The 14,716-nt window shown below is 38.7% G+C and overlaps 1 protein-coding gene across 1 annotated transcript; it reads right to left on the bottom strand.

The window, feature by feature from the left end:
* Nucleotides 1-7,304: 7,304 nt before the first annotated feature.
* mettl14 (methyltransferase 14, N6-adenosine-methyltransferase non-catalytic subunit) lies at nucleotides 7,305-13,844 on the bottom strand. Its single transcript, XM_084571679.1, has 11 exons — nucleotides 13,653-13,844; nucleotides 13,068-13,156; nucleotides 12,730-12,817; nucleotides 11,554-11,631; nucleotides 10,337-10,424; nucleotides 10,173-10,263; nucleotides 9,946-10,087; nucleotides 9,496-9,588; nucleotides 8,394-8,510; nucleotides 7,990-8,200; nucleotides 7,305-7,836 (listed from the first exon to the last, which is right to left on the bottom strand). The coding sequence occupies exons 1-11, from the start codon at nucleotides 13,716-13,718 to the stop codon at nucleotides 7,529-7,531; spliced, it is 1,371 nt and encodes a 456-aa protein (XP_084427805.1). The 5' UTR covers nucleotides 13,719-13,844; the 3' UTR covers nucleotides 7,305-7,528.
* Between the last annotated feature and the right edge of the window lie 872 nt (nucleotides 13,845-14,716).

The following is a 14,716-nucleotide window of genomic DNA, read 5'->3' on the forward strand; positions in this document are numbered from 1 at the left end:
TATATTCTATAGTCTTTGTTTTGTTTTCTTATTTTTGATTTTATTCATTTATTATTTTTATTGTAATTTGTCTTTAGATCAGGACATTTGTGTGAATCCCAAGTACTAAAACCAAGTTTATCTTAATGGAATAGGCCTGATCCTTCTTGGCACAGTGTAATTCAAGTTGCCCTGTCTTGTCCACAAGCACACTAGAGACTCACTAAAGAATAATGCTTAAATAACAAGCTAAAGTTGTTGTTTTCTTGTGCCACAGCACACTTGCACAACAGATGTGATTTAAAGACATTTATTGACAATATACGTAAGCTCAAACTACTGCAAAATGCTGCTTGTCATGTGAAGACAGCCTCATAACAATATAGTATGCGTCATCCTCTACGCAGAAGCAGAGCATATTCAGTGCTCTCACGCAGATACACATACTCTTATACACACACAATGTCCTGAAAGGAATGAATGCACTTTGATTTTGTTTCAAATCAGCATTAAAAAGCGGTCAGTTCACCAGCCCAACTGATGCCACAGAATAAAATCCACATAATTCACATTTCAAACTTTGACTCAGGGGACTTTCCTGACATGTTCCTAAGAGCTCTATAGTCCACTGACAAAGAGCTGCATTACGCAATAAATATTTGAGAGCAAGTGGCAAACCAACTATTATCATTTTTTGTTTTGTATTCTACACAAACTGGGTAGAGAGCAATAATTAAAGTAATCATTGTAATTAGTATAATAACCTTTTGAATATTGCCTTTTTATGGCAGCAACGCGTAAATAGGAACTGCATAAATAAATAATACATATATTTGCAACCAAGAAAAAGACTAAAAGAAAAGTAGTTTTCAATGGCTGTTTACAATAACTATGGATTCAGCAGATCCGATAGAATAAGGAAGGCTATTTGAAGGTTTAGGAGTTACAACCACAACCTCTGGAAAACACATGAAAAGCTTTCAGATGAAGAAGAAACAAGAAACATATGAACAATAATATATATAATAAACTGCCTGGCTGAAAAAAAAAAAGTCTTTAACTTTGACTACATCACGCATTTGCTGTGGCATTGTTTTGATAAGCTTCTGTAAGGTCACAAGATTTATTTCCATTCAGTGTTGCATTCATTTTTCACCAAGATCTTGTATTGATGATGGGAGACTCTGACCACTGAGCAAAGCCTTCTCCAGTGTATCTTTCGACATAGTTGTTTAAGAAATGAGAAGCTACTCATTGCATCAGTTGGGGTTAAATAAATTGTTGCCAGCTGAAAGATAATCACCCATGCAGTAATTATCCAATAGGAGGCTCATACCCATTTGCTTTGTTAAATCCAGGTGGCGACTTTTTTTTGGCCAGGGAGAGTATTACACTGTATATTTGACAAGAATACCGACACCGTAATATACAAGCTTGCTCTAACATAGCATTCAGTGGGTTTGAGCTCTTCAAGGAAATGGCAACCTAAAGATGTTGTGTTTCAGTTTCATTTACTGTATGTTCTGTGTAGTTAAAAAGAAGTTGTTAAACAAGTACATATGTAAACTTTTCTTAGAAAATGATAATTGATGATCATAGGCTTTCTAATGCGAATTCCAACTGTGGTTGAAAATAATCAGTTTTCATATTTACGTACCTTTACACTGCACTACATGTTCCTTTTGTTTTTTTTGTTTTTTTTAAACTGCATTTATCTGAAGAAAAAAAAATGACTAGACTTAAAACCACCCTAAACTTTAAGTTGAACTACTCAGCGTATAGCAATATGTTGAATCTGAAAAACAACTAGAGACAGTCTCGCAATGTGATCATACCAGCCTGATGCAATGAGTAATATATACAAGTTGCAGGTTAAAATATAGTTGGGTAGGCAAACCTAACTGGTTTGAGATCCTTTTGGTGCTTATTGTTTTTTCTAGGTAGTTTTTAAATTATTTGAAACTAAACCATTGTGCATTAACTCCTTCAGAAACACTCTCTGTGTGTGTGTGTGGGTGTGTACATGTGTGTGAGAGAGATCACTGAATGTGTTCTGCTTTTGCAAAGATTAAGATGTCTTTTGTATTGTCATGAGTCTGTCTGCACACGATAAGAAGTGTTTGGTACATTGATTTTTGAGCTTCTGTTTTCTAAAGACTAAAGAATGGGCTCCGTAGTCCTATCAGTCAACTACACAAAGTCATCAAACGGCTTCATAATAGCTGGATGTGAGTCAGTGCGTTGGCGTGGTTTGTTTCTGTATGATTTCTATGCTTCGATTAATGACATGCTGCACTGGCCTAAGCAGTCCAGGTGGATAAAGCACTAAGCTTTAGATTTAGATCACTAACACTGATCTAATGTTGTGGGCAGTTTTGTGTGCGTTTTGGTGTTTCTTTTTATAACCACTTTCATGTTGGAAACAATCAGCTGTATTGGGCAATATTGCAGAAACTAATTTAAACTTAACAGCAACGATCTTATCGCTGCTGGTAAATCTGAAACCAGTTGTTTTGTCATGCTTCAAACACTTCTATGTGCTATCTTTGCTACTACCTTCCTTGAAAGTACAGGTCAAATGGAAAGTACACCTGGATGGAGATCTTTAACACAGAGTGAAACTGTGTAAAAATTAAGTTTTTAGAACATCTCCCGCCATACACTGCTACATTTGCTTACATCGGAAAGCGGTTCTGTGCAACTCCTTGTGTCTCCTGATGTCTACAAAAGAAGTGGAGAGTGTGTACGTATGACACAAAACACCACAACAGCAACATGGATGGGAAATACAGCATAATGTTGTAGCTTCAAAAAGTACTGAAAGACAAAACAATTCCAACACTTCAGTCAGGTTTCCCCACATTCCAGAGAGAGAAGTTCGGATAGCAAAAGAAGACTGACAGCTTCAGGGGCTTTTCAACCTTCCACCCGCCTATGTGTTCAACATATCGGGGTTGTCAGTCACTTTATTCTTTTGTGACTTACTGTAAACTGTGTCACAATTGTACACACCAAAAATGCAGTCCACATGTTTTTGTGAGAGATCCATCATAGCGTACATACATAGTAATATAGTTGTGTTGTTTAGCAGTACTGGAAGTAGCAGTTACTTACCGTTAGTAATAATAATATGATATCATTCATATATATATATATATATATATATATATATACATATATATATAAATATATTTATATATATATACATATATATATAAAGTCACAAAAAGAAATTGCATGCATAGCTCTGTTTTAAAACTACCTACAGTGGCTTTTAAAGGTTAAAATGGTAGAGTTGCTGCTATGAAGCAAGTAAATATATAAGTGCATGACATACAATAATACACAACTTAAAGAGTTTTAGTTAAAATGTGAAAAATATATTTGGTGAAGACTCTGGCTCAAAGACAGTGGATCAAAAGAGAGATATTATAGGTCAAGAAACAACACTTACTTTCATAATTACAATATAATCTGCAACTTAAATCTTAACTATATTGAACATGACTGTGTACCAACATCAACATCTTCAGCAACCCCACCCCCAAACAGATTGTCTATAAGATTCAGATACTTTAAGATACTTGGAGCTGTTAATGACTCCCTCCACCGTCACTAAAGCCCCAAGCTGAAGACAACAAATGCTGAAGAAAAGCAGCCCCAGAGGGCGACGAAGACAAAGACCACCATGCTTCACTACGATTATGGTGTTTTCTCACTTATGTGCTTTTGAATCCTGATGAATTTTGGACTGCTATAACTTTCAACAATAACTTGAAATAATTTGAACATTGACAGTTGGAAAACCGTTTGTGGCCTTAGCTCTTGGAGCAGTAAGCAAGAAGATGTAAAAAAAAAAAAATATATATCCTTCAAAAACGGTTAAGACAGGAGTGTACTATTTTTTATGAGCTTGATGAGAATTTGATTCTGAACACGGCTACATGTAAATCTGTCTGCATACTAATGTTGGCACTGCAGTATGCCACTTTGTTTTTCAGTGTCATTGCGTGTGTTGCAGTTTTGAAATGAAATATGTGAAAGTTCTGATAAGAATTGTCTTTGTTTGACTTGTTTAAATGAAAAGATAAATGCTGTTTAAACAGGGACATACACTTTTTAAATCCACTGTACAATATGAAATAGTAAAGAAAAACCAACGCAGTAACCTTTCTGGGCACTCCAGAAGTCTCCAGAAGAATCCCTCAACCGAATCTGGTTTGTCAACATTCTGGACAAACAAGTCGAGATTATTATCTGAGATTCAGTTCGTGTGAGGCTTTTCTAAAGTCCGGCTGTACGTATATATTCATAATACAAGAGTATCCAAGAAACTCACTGCTGAAAACAGTTATACAGAAACTTAATCCTCTAGTCATACAGTGATGCACTGATCTAATTATATCCATCAGCCACAACATAAAAAACACTGACAGGAGAAGTGAATAACACTGATGATCTTGTGACAATTCAATGTTATTCTGAGAAACTTTTGGACCTGGCATTAGTGTGGATGTTGGACCACCCCCCTAGACCAGACCAGACCTGCCCACCTCATAGCAATGACACTCCTTGATGGCACACACACAAAAACGCTTTAGGAACAACTCAAAAAACATGAAAAACAGCACAAGGTGTTGACCTGGCCTCCAAATTCACTAGATCCCAAAATGAGTATCTGTGGGATGCACTGGAACAAGCCTGATCCACAGAGGCCCCTCCCCTCAACCCATAGGACCCAAAGGCCCCCGCTAACAACATTCTGTTGCCAGACACCACAGGACACCCTCAGAAGGCCCATGTCCATTCTCTGATGAGTCACAACTGTTTTGGATGCACAAAGGGAGACCTACACAATATTGGGAAGGTGGTCATAATGTTATGCCTGATCAGTGTACATGTTTAAAGAGATAATCAAATAATGATTGTGTGTGTGGCTGTGCTGTTTAGCTGTAGATCTGCTCACTTTATGAGGAAAGTTTTATTTTAAATGATGGTGGATTATCCAGCTGACAAATTATTAATGGTTACAGTGTTCGAGCAGCCACACCTTGAAAAGCAAGGCAGTTTAATTTATCAAAGACACACAGTGAGGAGAGCTTCACAATTGTATTCAGTCATTTTAAAAATGCTATAACAACACGGGTAATTCTACTCATTCATCAACTGGTGACGTTTCAACACTGAAAGGTTGTCAGGATTTTGTCAAGTTTGTCAAATTTTGACCCTTTAAAGTAGAACATTGAATCACTCAAACAGACAAATTTAAAGTGTAGTAAATTTTCTAACCCTAACTCCTCTCAAGGCCACCTATGCAGCAGTACTGTTACATCTACTTGGATACAGACTTTAATATTGTATTTTAGACAGTTAATAGTTGAGATTTATGGAGTCAGGACACTGTGTAAATGTATTATGAACACTTATAGGTGCCCTGCATTCAGTACAAAAGCGATTTGTTCAGTCACATTCTTGGAATCCAACTAGAAACCTGTCAGCATTTGTTGCCCAAGCATGTGTAATTGAAAAGACTGCTTTGTTTTGTTTGTCTTTTTGTCCCGGCTGACCTCACCAAGCATACTTCAAAACTATTTTTCTCTAGTTCTGATAACAATCATTCTAGTGAAGACAAGTTTTCCGGCTCCTGTCCTCACGGTACATCAGAGCGGACTATAATGGTGACTAAGCAGTAATATAGGTCCAAAGCATGTCACATCTGGTGTTATTTTGAGAATTGTGAATTGGGGACAGCGTGTATTATACTGTACAGCCTGATACAAACATAAAACAGGAGAATTAATTTACACGAGTGCTGCTACAAAACAGATGGTGAATCTTTTAACTTCGAAATACAAAGTCAAAACACTGTCTCACGAGTTGGTTTAATAATGTGTCGCTTTGATGCAAACAGAGTACACCCTACTTCAGTACAAGGACTATTCATCAGCCAGCCAACACGACAAACATGATCAAGTTCCTTCCTGTGACTTTCTCACCTGTAACAATTGAAGATTTTTAACGACAGTTGGCCAGGGGCCAGCTGAAAGAGTGTATGTCAATCACTGCTGCTTACTTACTGGAAGTCTGCTTGCATGTATTTTGGGTAAACCCGTTCAGTTCTTCACAAAACACTTAACATTTTATGCACCTGGTCAAGACCGCCAAGACCAGCTAGGTACATTGCTACGTTTACTCAGTGTACATTATCTACCATCTATCATGATCTGTTTAATCTTACTATATCAATGTTTTGTGAATTAGACAGAAAAATAAAATCATCCAGTGTCACGTTTAAAATGCTTTATCTTATGACAAATGGATAAGAAAGTATACAAAACTATGATAACAATCTCCTTGAGTACACAGTACCCACCTTCAATTTGATTTCAACTACAAACAAACAGTAATGTTTTGTGACTTTATTTTGCTAGGTTGTGATGTTATCACGCTGATAAAATCTGTCATTTTAACTCCTCACACTGTGAATAACAGTCACACTAACGCGGAACATAAAAATCCAATTCAAAAGTCCTAGAGATTCGTTATCCTGGCATGTTCCCGTGTTGAAGGTGAAGGAAGCAGTTTTGGGAAATTGCTTGAGGTCCCCAAAGAATTGTTGTCCACGTTTTTAAAACTAAAGCGTTAAGCAGCAGTGGTGGTTTCCAGCAGTTCACTGAACTGGACTGTTGGACACTGCTAGAGTTCTATTTTTAGATAACATCTACATTGTCGCCTTTGCATTGTTTCTTTTGGAGATATAACTGTAAAGAAAAACCAGACCCACAGTGAGTATGTGCACTGAAATAGTATCTTGGGGAGATGTCTGGCATTCCTCAAGTTGTACCACACCTTGAATTCTCCATAGATGCTTTACAGCACGCAAGAAGAGCATGAACAGACTCGGCCAATCATCTTTAGCTGGGCTGACGTACGTACTGCGCTGACACACGTCAAATACTTAGACCAAAAACAAAAAAAAAAAGCAATCATGAGTGATCCCTGCCTTCAGTTGATGGTAAAAGAAAAACATTTAAAACAAAAGTGGGAACCATCTTGCGATACGGTCACACCAGCTGTGATGCTCCGACCAATGAGTTCTCGAGGTGGTTAGGATTAGAGGCTTTCATTTTGAGTGAAAAGCCACACCTGTAAAGTTTTGTGAGTGCATCTTGCTTGATGCTTTGTGTTATTTTACCATCCACTTGCACAGAAAGACTTTCAATCACCCATTCTCTAAGCACAATAATATTTAGATTATTTCTACAACTGCATAGACGTTCAATGAAAAGAATAAACCTAATACACAAAGCGATGCATAAACACAATCGGTGTAAAGAAATTTTATTCCGGCAATACCCGTTCAGTCTTAACTATATCCATGAAAAAATATAAACAAACCAAAACATAAAAATAAACAAGATCAATTATACTAACTTCTTCACTGCCACATACTAACCATACAAACTGCATTACAAAAAATGCTTGTATTTGCAGACAATGCAGACGGGAGCTACTAACATCAGTCTGGTTGGCATGAGTTCTTTGAGCTCTAGCGAGGTGGAAACCCCCTATGTGGTCCTCCCCTGCCCCTGAACCCTCCTCTGTCCCCGCGGAAATTTGGTCGGTTTCTTTCTCTGCCTCTGTCTCCACCTCTTCCAGCATTTGGCCCCCCACGCCCCCCTCTGGGTGCTCCGCCACCACGGTCCGACTTCATCTTAGCAGGGGGAGATTTGGGCCGGAGCCTCTCTATTTCCTCAGTGCATCCAGACAGGTGAGAGCTGGGCAAAGCAAAATGCGAGGCATAGGCCTCTGGGTTAAAGTTGGTGTTTGTCAAGGTAGGACCCACCGTCAGCCAGCCTAGAAGGTGAGGATGGCAAAAACAGACGACATGCGTGTTAATAAACAGGCAGAGACAGAGGAACAGAAGAACTAAAATCAAACAAGTAACATACCGTTATCCCCTTAAATACATTGGTCAATCTTTCCAAGACAAGAGCACATCCATCTCACCTGGTCTGATCGTTGAGTCTCGTCCAAACAGGTGCAACCTCCTGCGTCCTAAACAGAAGTGCTCAATGATGTGGAAGATCTCCACAGGCTTCTCTACATTTCCCATCTCAGGCTCCTCGGTGATGATTAAGTCAATGTCCACATTCGCATGGATGAAATCACCATCAGTGCTCCGACGCACCGTTCCTTTGATTCCCATAAGACAGTGCTCCTGGAACAAATGCGTTGTATGTCACAATTTTACAATGGTTGAACTCCAAATCTATCATATGCAGCTCTTTCAAGCAATGCCAGGCTAACCCCAGACTAGATACTAGATACTGTATAATATTTTCACTAATATGAAAATGTGACAATTTGACAGTACTGCTGTGTTTGTATAGTGTAGTATATGTTTACTGTACCTTGGTCCTCTGGAACACTGCTTTTGGATCCAGTGCTTTGGTCTTTCCTGGGTTATTCTTATTGGTCTTGATCCAGCAGATATCCTCACACCTCCTAAAGCCCCACTTCCTCAAACACTGTAATCGGTGTAATCAGGGTAAGCACTATAATATACTGCACAGTATGGGCCACGCATGCATTTGATTAAAGGTCATAAATACTCACTGGTTAATTTATTTGCTAAATCTCAGATTTATGTTAATGAAACAAACAGTGCACGCACAGTATGCATTTGTCTACATACTGGAAGTCACAAGAAAAATTGACAAGTTTTTCTTTGAAACCTAATTTCTGAAAAAAACAAAACAAAAAAAACCAATAACATCAGTTTCTGACGATCATATCAGTTTTATTGGTCAATGGTTTTTAAGGAGGATTTATGGTTTTCCAGAGGCCACTGTAGAGAAAGACTGGTGCACATTTTGTTTTCTTTATTGTCTTGGTCTTTTGGTGCTTTTGATGAAAACGAGAGTGTCAAAAACATTTTGTTAATTTTTTTAATCTAAAACTGCCAGATATTAGATCTGGCAGTTTGTCCAACAATTGAACATGCTGAACTCTTATTGTTTCTAGTTTCAAAAAATATAAAAGGTCAAATATAAACGCTGGCATCTTCTTGTCTCTGTATAAATGTGAATATTTAGTTAAATTAGACACTGTCTCTCATGTCCCAAAGGAATGGACAGACAATGAGAAAAATCTTGTCTGCATACTTGAGGTGAAACACAAAGGGGAAAAAAAGCACAGTAGTATAAACATACCTGTTCTGGTAAACACTATAGAAAAATCCATTTAACGACCACAAGACAAAGCAAATAGTCCTTTTCTGTTTTCTTAACACGAAACAGGTAGGGTGCGGTGCGGTTTAACAAACTGTCATAACTATTGCCCAACTCAGGTAACAGATGTTCACTAGACCAACAAGTTTCTGAGTAACTCAGAGAATTATGGTTTCACAACTAGTGAAAATAATACCCTTCTGTCATTGATAAAGAAAATAGGAAATTGTGAATACAGTGTTTGCCTGCAATTTAACATGTGATTTTGAGTGAATTGTGTTACCATTCTGCCCAAGTCCAGTCCTTCACCAGAGCCACACCAGAGAAAGACAAAGGAACGTAACGCTGAAATCTCCTCAATCTCCAATCTCATGATCTATGACCATGAAGAAAATGGAAAAAAGAGTGGGTGTACATGACGTCATAAAGATACCCTATGGATTGTGAATATACCAATTAGTTTCCTGTGTCATTCCAAGGATTTAGTCTGACAGCATGGTTTTCACATCTGTACGACAGCAAGGTCATTCTAGTTCCTTGTTTCTGTGTGTAACCACCAACAAATTATTTGTCTTTTCCTTTATATCAGCCACTGGGTTCCAGTTAATTCTTAGGTTGATGTGCCTCCCTGTTCTTGTTGTGGCCTGAATGCCAATCATAAAGACTTTCAATATTTATTCACTTACTAGGCCAAACTGCTAATGGAAAAACAGAGTCAAAGATAAATACATACATCGTCCCAGGTCCAGAAACGTTCAGTGCGGCTGATGCCCGATTCTCTGTAGTATTCCTCTAAAGGAGGCTCAAGCAAAATCACATCAAATTTGCACTTCAAATCCTGCAGGTCAAAGTGCTCGGGGTCAGCTTGGAGGTACCTAAAGACACATGGCATCGCCTTAATTTAGGCTATCTGCAATTCCCATTATTCCCATAATAATGACATGTTATTATTTAGCATACATAGGAGGAATGTTGGTGCTGGAGATGAGTTCATCCTTCAGTCTGATCAGCTCTCGGAGTTTAGGGTATTCTTCAAATCGATCAGCCAAGCCTAAGGGACGGAACACATGGGGGTCAGACTCACACGGAAGCACGCATGCGCACACAAACACACAAACACTCACCAACGTCTCTGATGAAATTTTGTGGCCTGTGTCCTGTGTCCACAAAGTGCTGACAGTAGTCATTGTGAGGGTTCAAACTCTGGGTACCCTGAGAATGAATAAATTAAGAGACAATAAACGGGGCAAGAAGAGCTGAGAGCACAAGGAAGAATCATTAGAAAAACATATCTGCATTATCTGTATGTTAATATATCTAAATTAATTTCTAATCAATCATGCAGGACCAAGTTGTTTTAAACGAAGGCCTTACATAAACAGCAGTAATCCTGTGGATCTTATTGTTGCTTTATAGAGCTGATTATTATTATTAAACACAATAACTGATTTGATCTGCATGTTGATCTATATCTATCTAGACTCAATTCAAAACTATTCTTAGTTCAATAAACAAAAATATAATGGCAGAGCGATCCATTGTGTTGTTGTTATCCAAGTATTAGTAGTTGTCACAGTCACCGTTATTAAAATGTACACACTGTTCGTCATTCAGGTCCCGCACCGTGCCCTCATAGCTGAGGACATTCTCACAATATATCAACTGAATCTGCACTAAAGCACTGATTAAGCACATTCAACAGAAAGTGAATCGATATTGTGAAATATAGCGACATTTTTTTAGTGACACAGCTGTGTGACATCTATTTTCCTCACCGGTAACCGCATGGCTAGTTGCCACAATATGAAGGCGTACTCTCAGACTTCTACCGTCATTCAACTGACCGTATCTTGTGTGTACAGGTTAACCAACATTTTACAGCGAAACTCAACTGCTGCGTGCTAGGAATGTTCCATGAAGGATATTTAATGCTTCCAAACTTGTCCTTCCAGCTTTGTGTCACAAGTTAAAAATAGACTCTAACTTCTCCATGATCTTTTGATTGTTGTTTATTACTTCCAGCAGACTTGGTTTTGTCAATAAAAGGTTTTTGTGCTGCTTGAAGCGGCACAGGTTTTTCACATGGCAACACATATAAGATTTGTGCCGTCAGTTTTGGGGGATATTTTCCAATATTGCTTTGTTTCATAGTCATAACCTTTCTACAATTTCTTTTCCTCCTCCATACACCTGTGTAGCAGGTGATATTGCGCCAGAAATACAATTTATTCCTTTTCATAGTCAGGAAACGTGTTCATTTACCCCAGTGAAGCAATAAAAACACATTCATTTTGCTCGACAGTCTACACAAAAGTAGTCACACAAAAAACATATTCCCAACCTTTAGGAAAGTACTTGAATCCTTGTACACTTCCTCATATGGGTTGCCTTCATCTGGTTGCTGAACTTCCACCTCATCCTAAAACACAAAACCACAACGAGATTTTCATTTTGCTTGTGAGGAAGAAGTCCAAAAAAAAAAAAAAAACAATACAGGAAAGAGTAATTTTATCACATAGCAATTTATGAAACATGAATAATACTGAAATCATGATAGAAGTTACCAACTACAAGTAAAGCGGAAAACAAATAATGGGACATTGTTGAGTTCTATCATTTCCTATAAAGTTCCTTTATAGGAAATGATAGCCTTAAGTGAAAAGTCATTCAAAAATGTGTTTCCTTCTTCGCGATTCTTTGACAGTGCAGCTGTCTTGCATTGCTTATGTTTGTCTTTCAATTTCCATTTAACCGCATGTTGTGGGTTCACAGGAAACTATTCCAAAAGCACACGCCGTAACTGAAAACAAATCAAAACCATTCCAATCTGTCTACTCACTCTTGGTCCCTTACAAACTGTAGACTACACATTTATGAGCTGTGATTCCTACAGCTTTCCGGTAATTTGGGTGGAGAGTCTGCACTTTCGTCTCATATTCATTAAATAACTGTAACTTGAATATGATTTGGTAAACAGCTAAAATAGCTGCCACATACCACCTTAATAAAGTAGCAGCCTAATGACCTGAAATGTCAACCGAAACCCCTTAGTGGTTTCTGTTATTTGGTTGAGTAAGCACATCTTTGTTGTTGCCAAGTTTGTGTTCACAACCTGATGCAGACTTCTAAACTGATAAATTTTTAATTAAACATGTGATATATTAAAAGGCTTATTCATCAGTTGTATAATGTCTGTATAATAGCCCAGTTAGCCCTGCTTTAACCCTGCTTTAAAAAGACAGAGATAACTCCCACATGCCACAGTCTGGGCTACAACATTATTCTCCACTACTTCCCTGAGGCCGAAGAGCCTCGGGATGTTCAGTTCCTTGCTGCCTAAACGTTGAAAATATCAGAAATACTTCCTCAACAACATGTCCAAATTTTTGTGTTCCTTTGCAACACGCCACAACATTTGCTCAAATGGTGCTCCAAAAATAAGGTTTACCATCATCACTATATACTGTGAGGTCTGTAAGCCATGCAGATTCTTAATGCCCACTGGTATGCAATTCACCTTTTGTTCTTCCACATCCTCCTCTGTGTCTTCTCCCTCTGTCTGTGCCTTCTTTTTCGACGGGGGTGCCAAGCTATCGTAGGACGCCCTGCAAAAAATAACAGACATCTTAAATACATTGCTCTGTCAAACCAAAGCACAAAATTCACATTAGGCGTTTTTTTATTGTGTCTTGAACACAAAAGGAGGGGTAAGTGTTCATGCAGTGGACTGAGAGAAAAGAAATCCAGCCCGCGCTACACATTACTTTTCTGCCTTCAAGTGCACCACACGTTTCTGCCAATACTAACCTGTGTGGCTTTTCTGCTGTTTCGGGTGTGGACTGATTTATATCGTACCTGCATGTTTCTCTGGTCTCCTCTATCTCTTTCAGTTCATCTTTGCTGTTCAGGACAGCTCCAATGCTGTCCGCGCTTTCAGCTCCCAGCTGTGGTTAAGACACAAATGAGAAAGTGTAAAATCACGTATTTTTAAATTAGATTTATTACACAATATACAAACATGAGCAGACATCTGCTTAATTCCACACAGTGTAACTACTGCTTATGCAGTGAAGTACTTTGTACTTCAACTCTATATTCTTTATTGTGGTTAATTGAAATGTCTCTAATAGCTTCAACATGTTAATGTCTTCCATTTACACTTGCACTGAGGATATTTCTCCCATTAAGTCCCATCGAGGGCGACCCGTGTAAATGTATGAAAGAAAGTGCGTCAGATAAGTTTCCACCTATGGATATAGTTGTACGACACAACTCCCTGCATTTCACATGCAGCTCTAAAGTTATCGTTAACGTTGTTTGCAACGTTGTTTGCAACGTTGTCTTGCAGCTCCACGGATAATTAGCGGAACAACGTTAGCTTACCGGTTAAGTTGATAAATAACTTAGCTACTTGCTAACTAAGGAGCTCACTGTACTTGCCTGTTGAGCTAACAGCTGCCGCCTAAGTTTTTGTCTCTCGCGGATTTCCTGAAGCCGGCTGTTCATTTCGACTCTTATAATGGTTTCTGATAAACTAGTAAAACGCTGTTATATAAATATCATCATATAAGTTTAGTAGCTAGCAATAACAGCAGCCAACCATCAGCTAATGTTGGGCAGCCGCTAAAAATCACAATGGGTGCGCTCGTTATGTGCACCGGTACACTCGAGCTGTATTGGGGTTTTTTTAAATGTTTTTTTTATGTTTTTGCCCTGGCGTAATTGTTAAATTTGTAGACACCGTCTTAAAATTCGCCACGGTATTGGTTGCCCTGTTAAGCCGGTCAACCACGGATGCATTAAAGAAGAAGGGGTCGTCTGGAGAATATAAAGGGGATTCACCGCATGCTAACTCCGCTTATCTGAGTGAGTTTCGGTGTACGCCGGTTTATACAAAGAGTGGAAATGTTTGTGATTGAATGGGCGCAGCGTGATGATGTCAACAGACGCGGCGCTTTTGTTTGACGTTCCGATATGCCTCCTCCAATCAGCGAACTCTCTCTCTCACACACACACATATACACACACACACACTCACAATAATATCCCAAAACGTATTTCAATCGGTCACATACACACACGGGGAGGGGGACAGTGTATTCTTAGATAATCCTTTATTCACTACTCTTCTGTTCTCTTAATGATGTGTCTCCCCAGTCAAGATGTGAAGACCGCATAGCTTACACAGAAAGTTTGGGTGTTGAAGGCAAAAGCTTACAATATCTCGTCAATAACAACTTTTTATAAAATGTACTCCCTGCAAATTTGCAGCTACAAATACAGAGGTGTTCTGAAAAGTTCTTCCATTAAAGTATGCAGTCTAGAGCAGAGGTCTTCAACAGGGGGTCCGCGACCCCTAGGGGGTCCACAGAGGTACTGCAGGAGGGTCGCCAAAATTCATCTTCCCGTAAATTTGTGTCTTTAAATACACATATACATAAGTAGGGGGTCCCCGCTCCGTCTCTCCATCAGTGTGGGGGTACTTGGCCTGGAAAACGTTGAAG

The sequence above is a fragment of the Chelon labrosus genome (assembly GCF_963514085.1).
Source record: "Chelon labrosus genome assembly, chromosome: 2".
In the NCBI taxonomy this organism is placed as follows: domain Eukaryota; kingdom Metazoa; phylum Chordata; class Actinopteri; order Mugiliformes; family Mugilidae; genus Chelon; species Chelon labrosus.

What these genes read in the sequence shown, in the direction of transcription:
- mettl14 (XM_084571679.1), bottom strand. Translation starts at nt 13,718, where the DNA reads ATGAACAGCCGGCTTCAGGAAATCCGCGAGAGACAAAAACTTAGGCGG. An exon ending in GAGACCAGAGAAACATGCAG is followed by an intron (nt 12,818 to 13,067) that starts GTACGATATAAA and finishes TATTTTTTGCAG; the next exon opens with GGCGTCCTACGATAGCTTGG. An exon ending in GTTTCTGGACCTGGGACGAT is followed by an intron (nt 9,589 to 9,945) that starts GTATGTATTTAT and finishes TCATGGTCATAG; the next exon opens with ATCATGAGATTGGAGATTGA.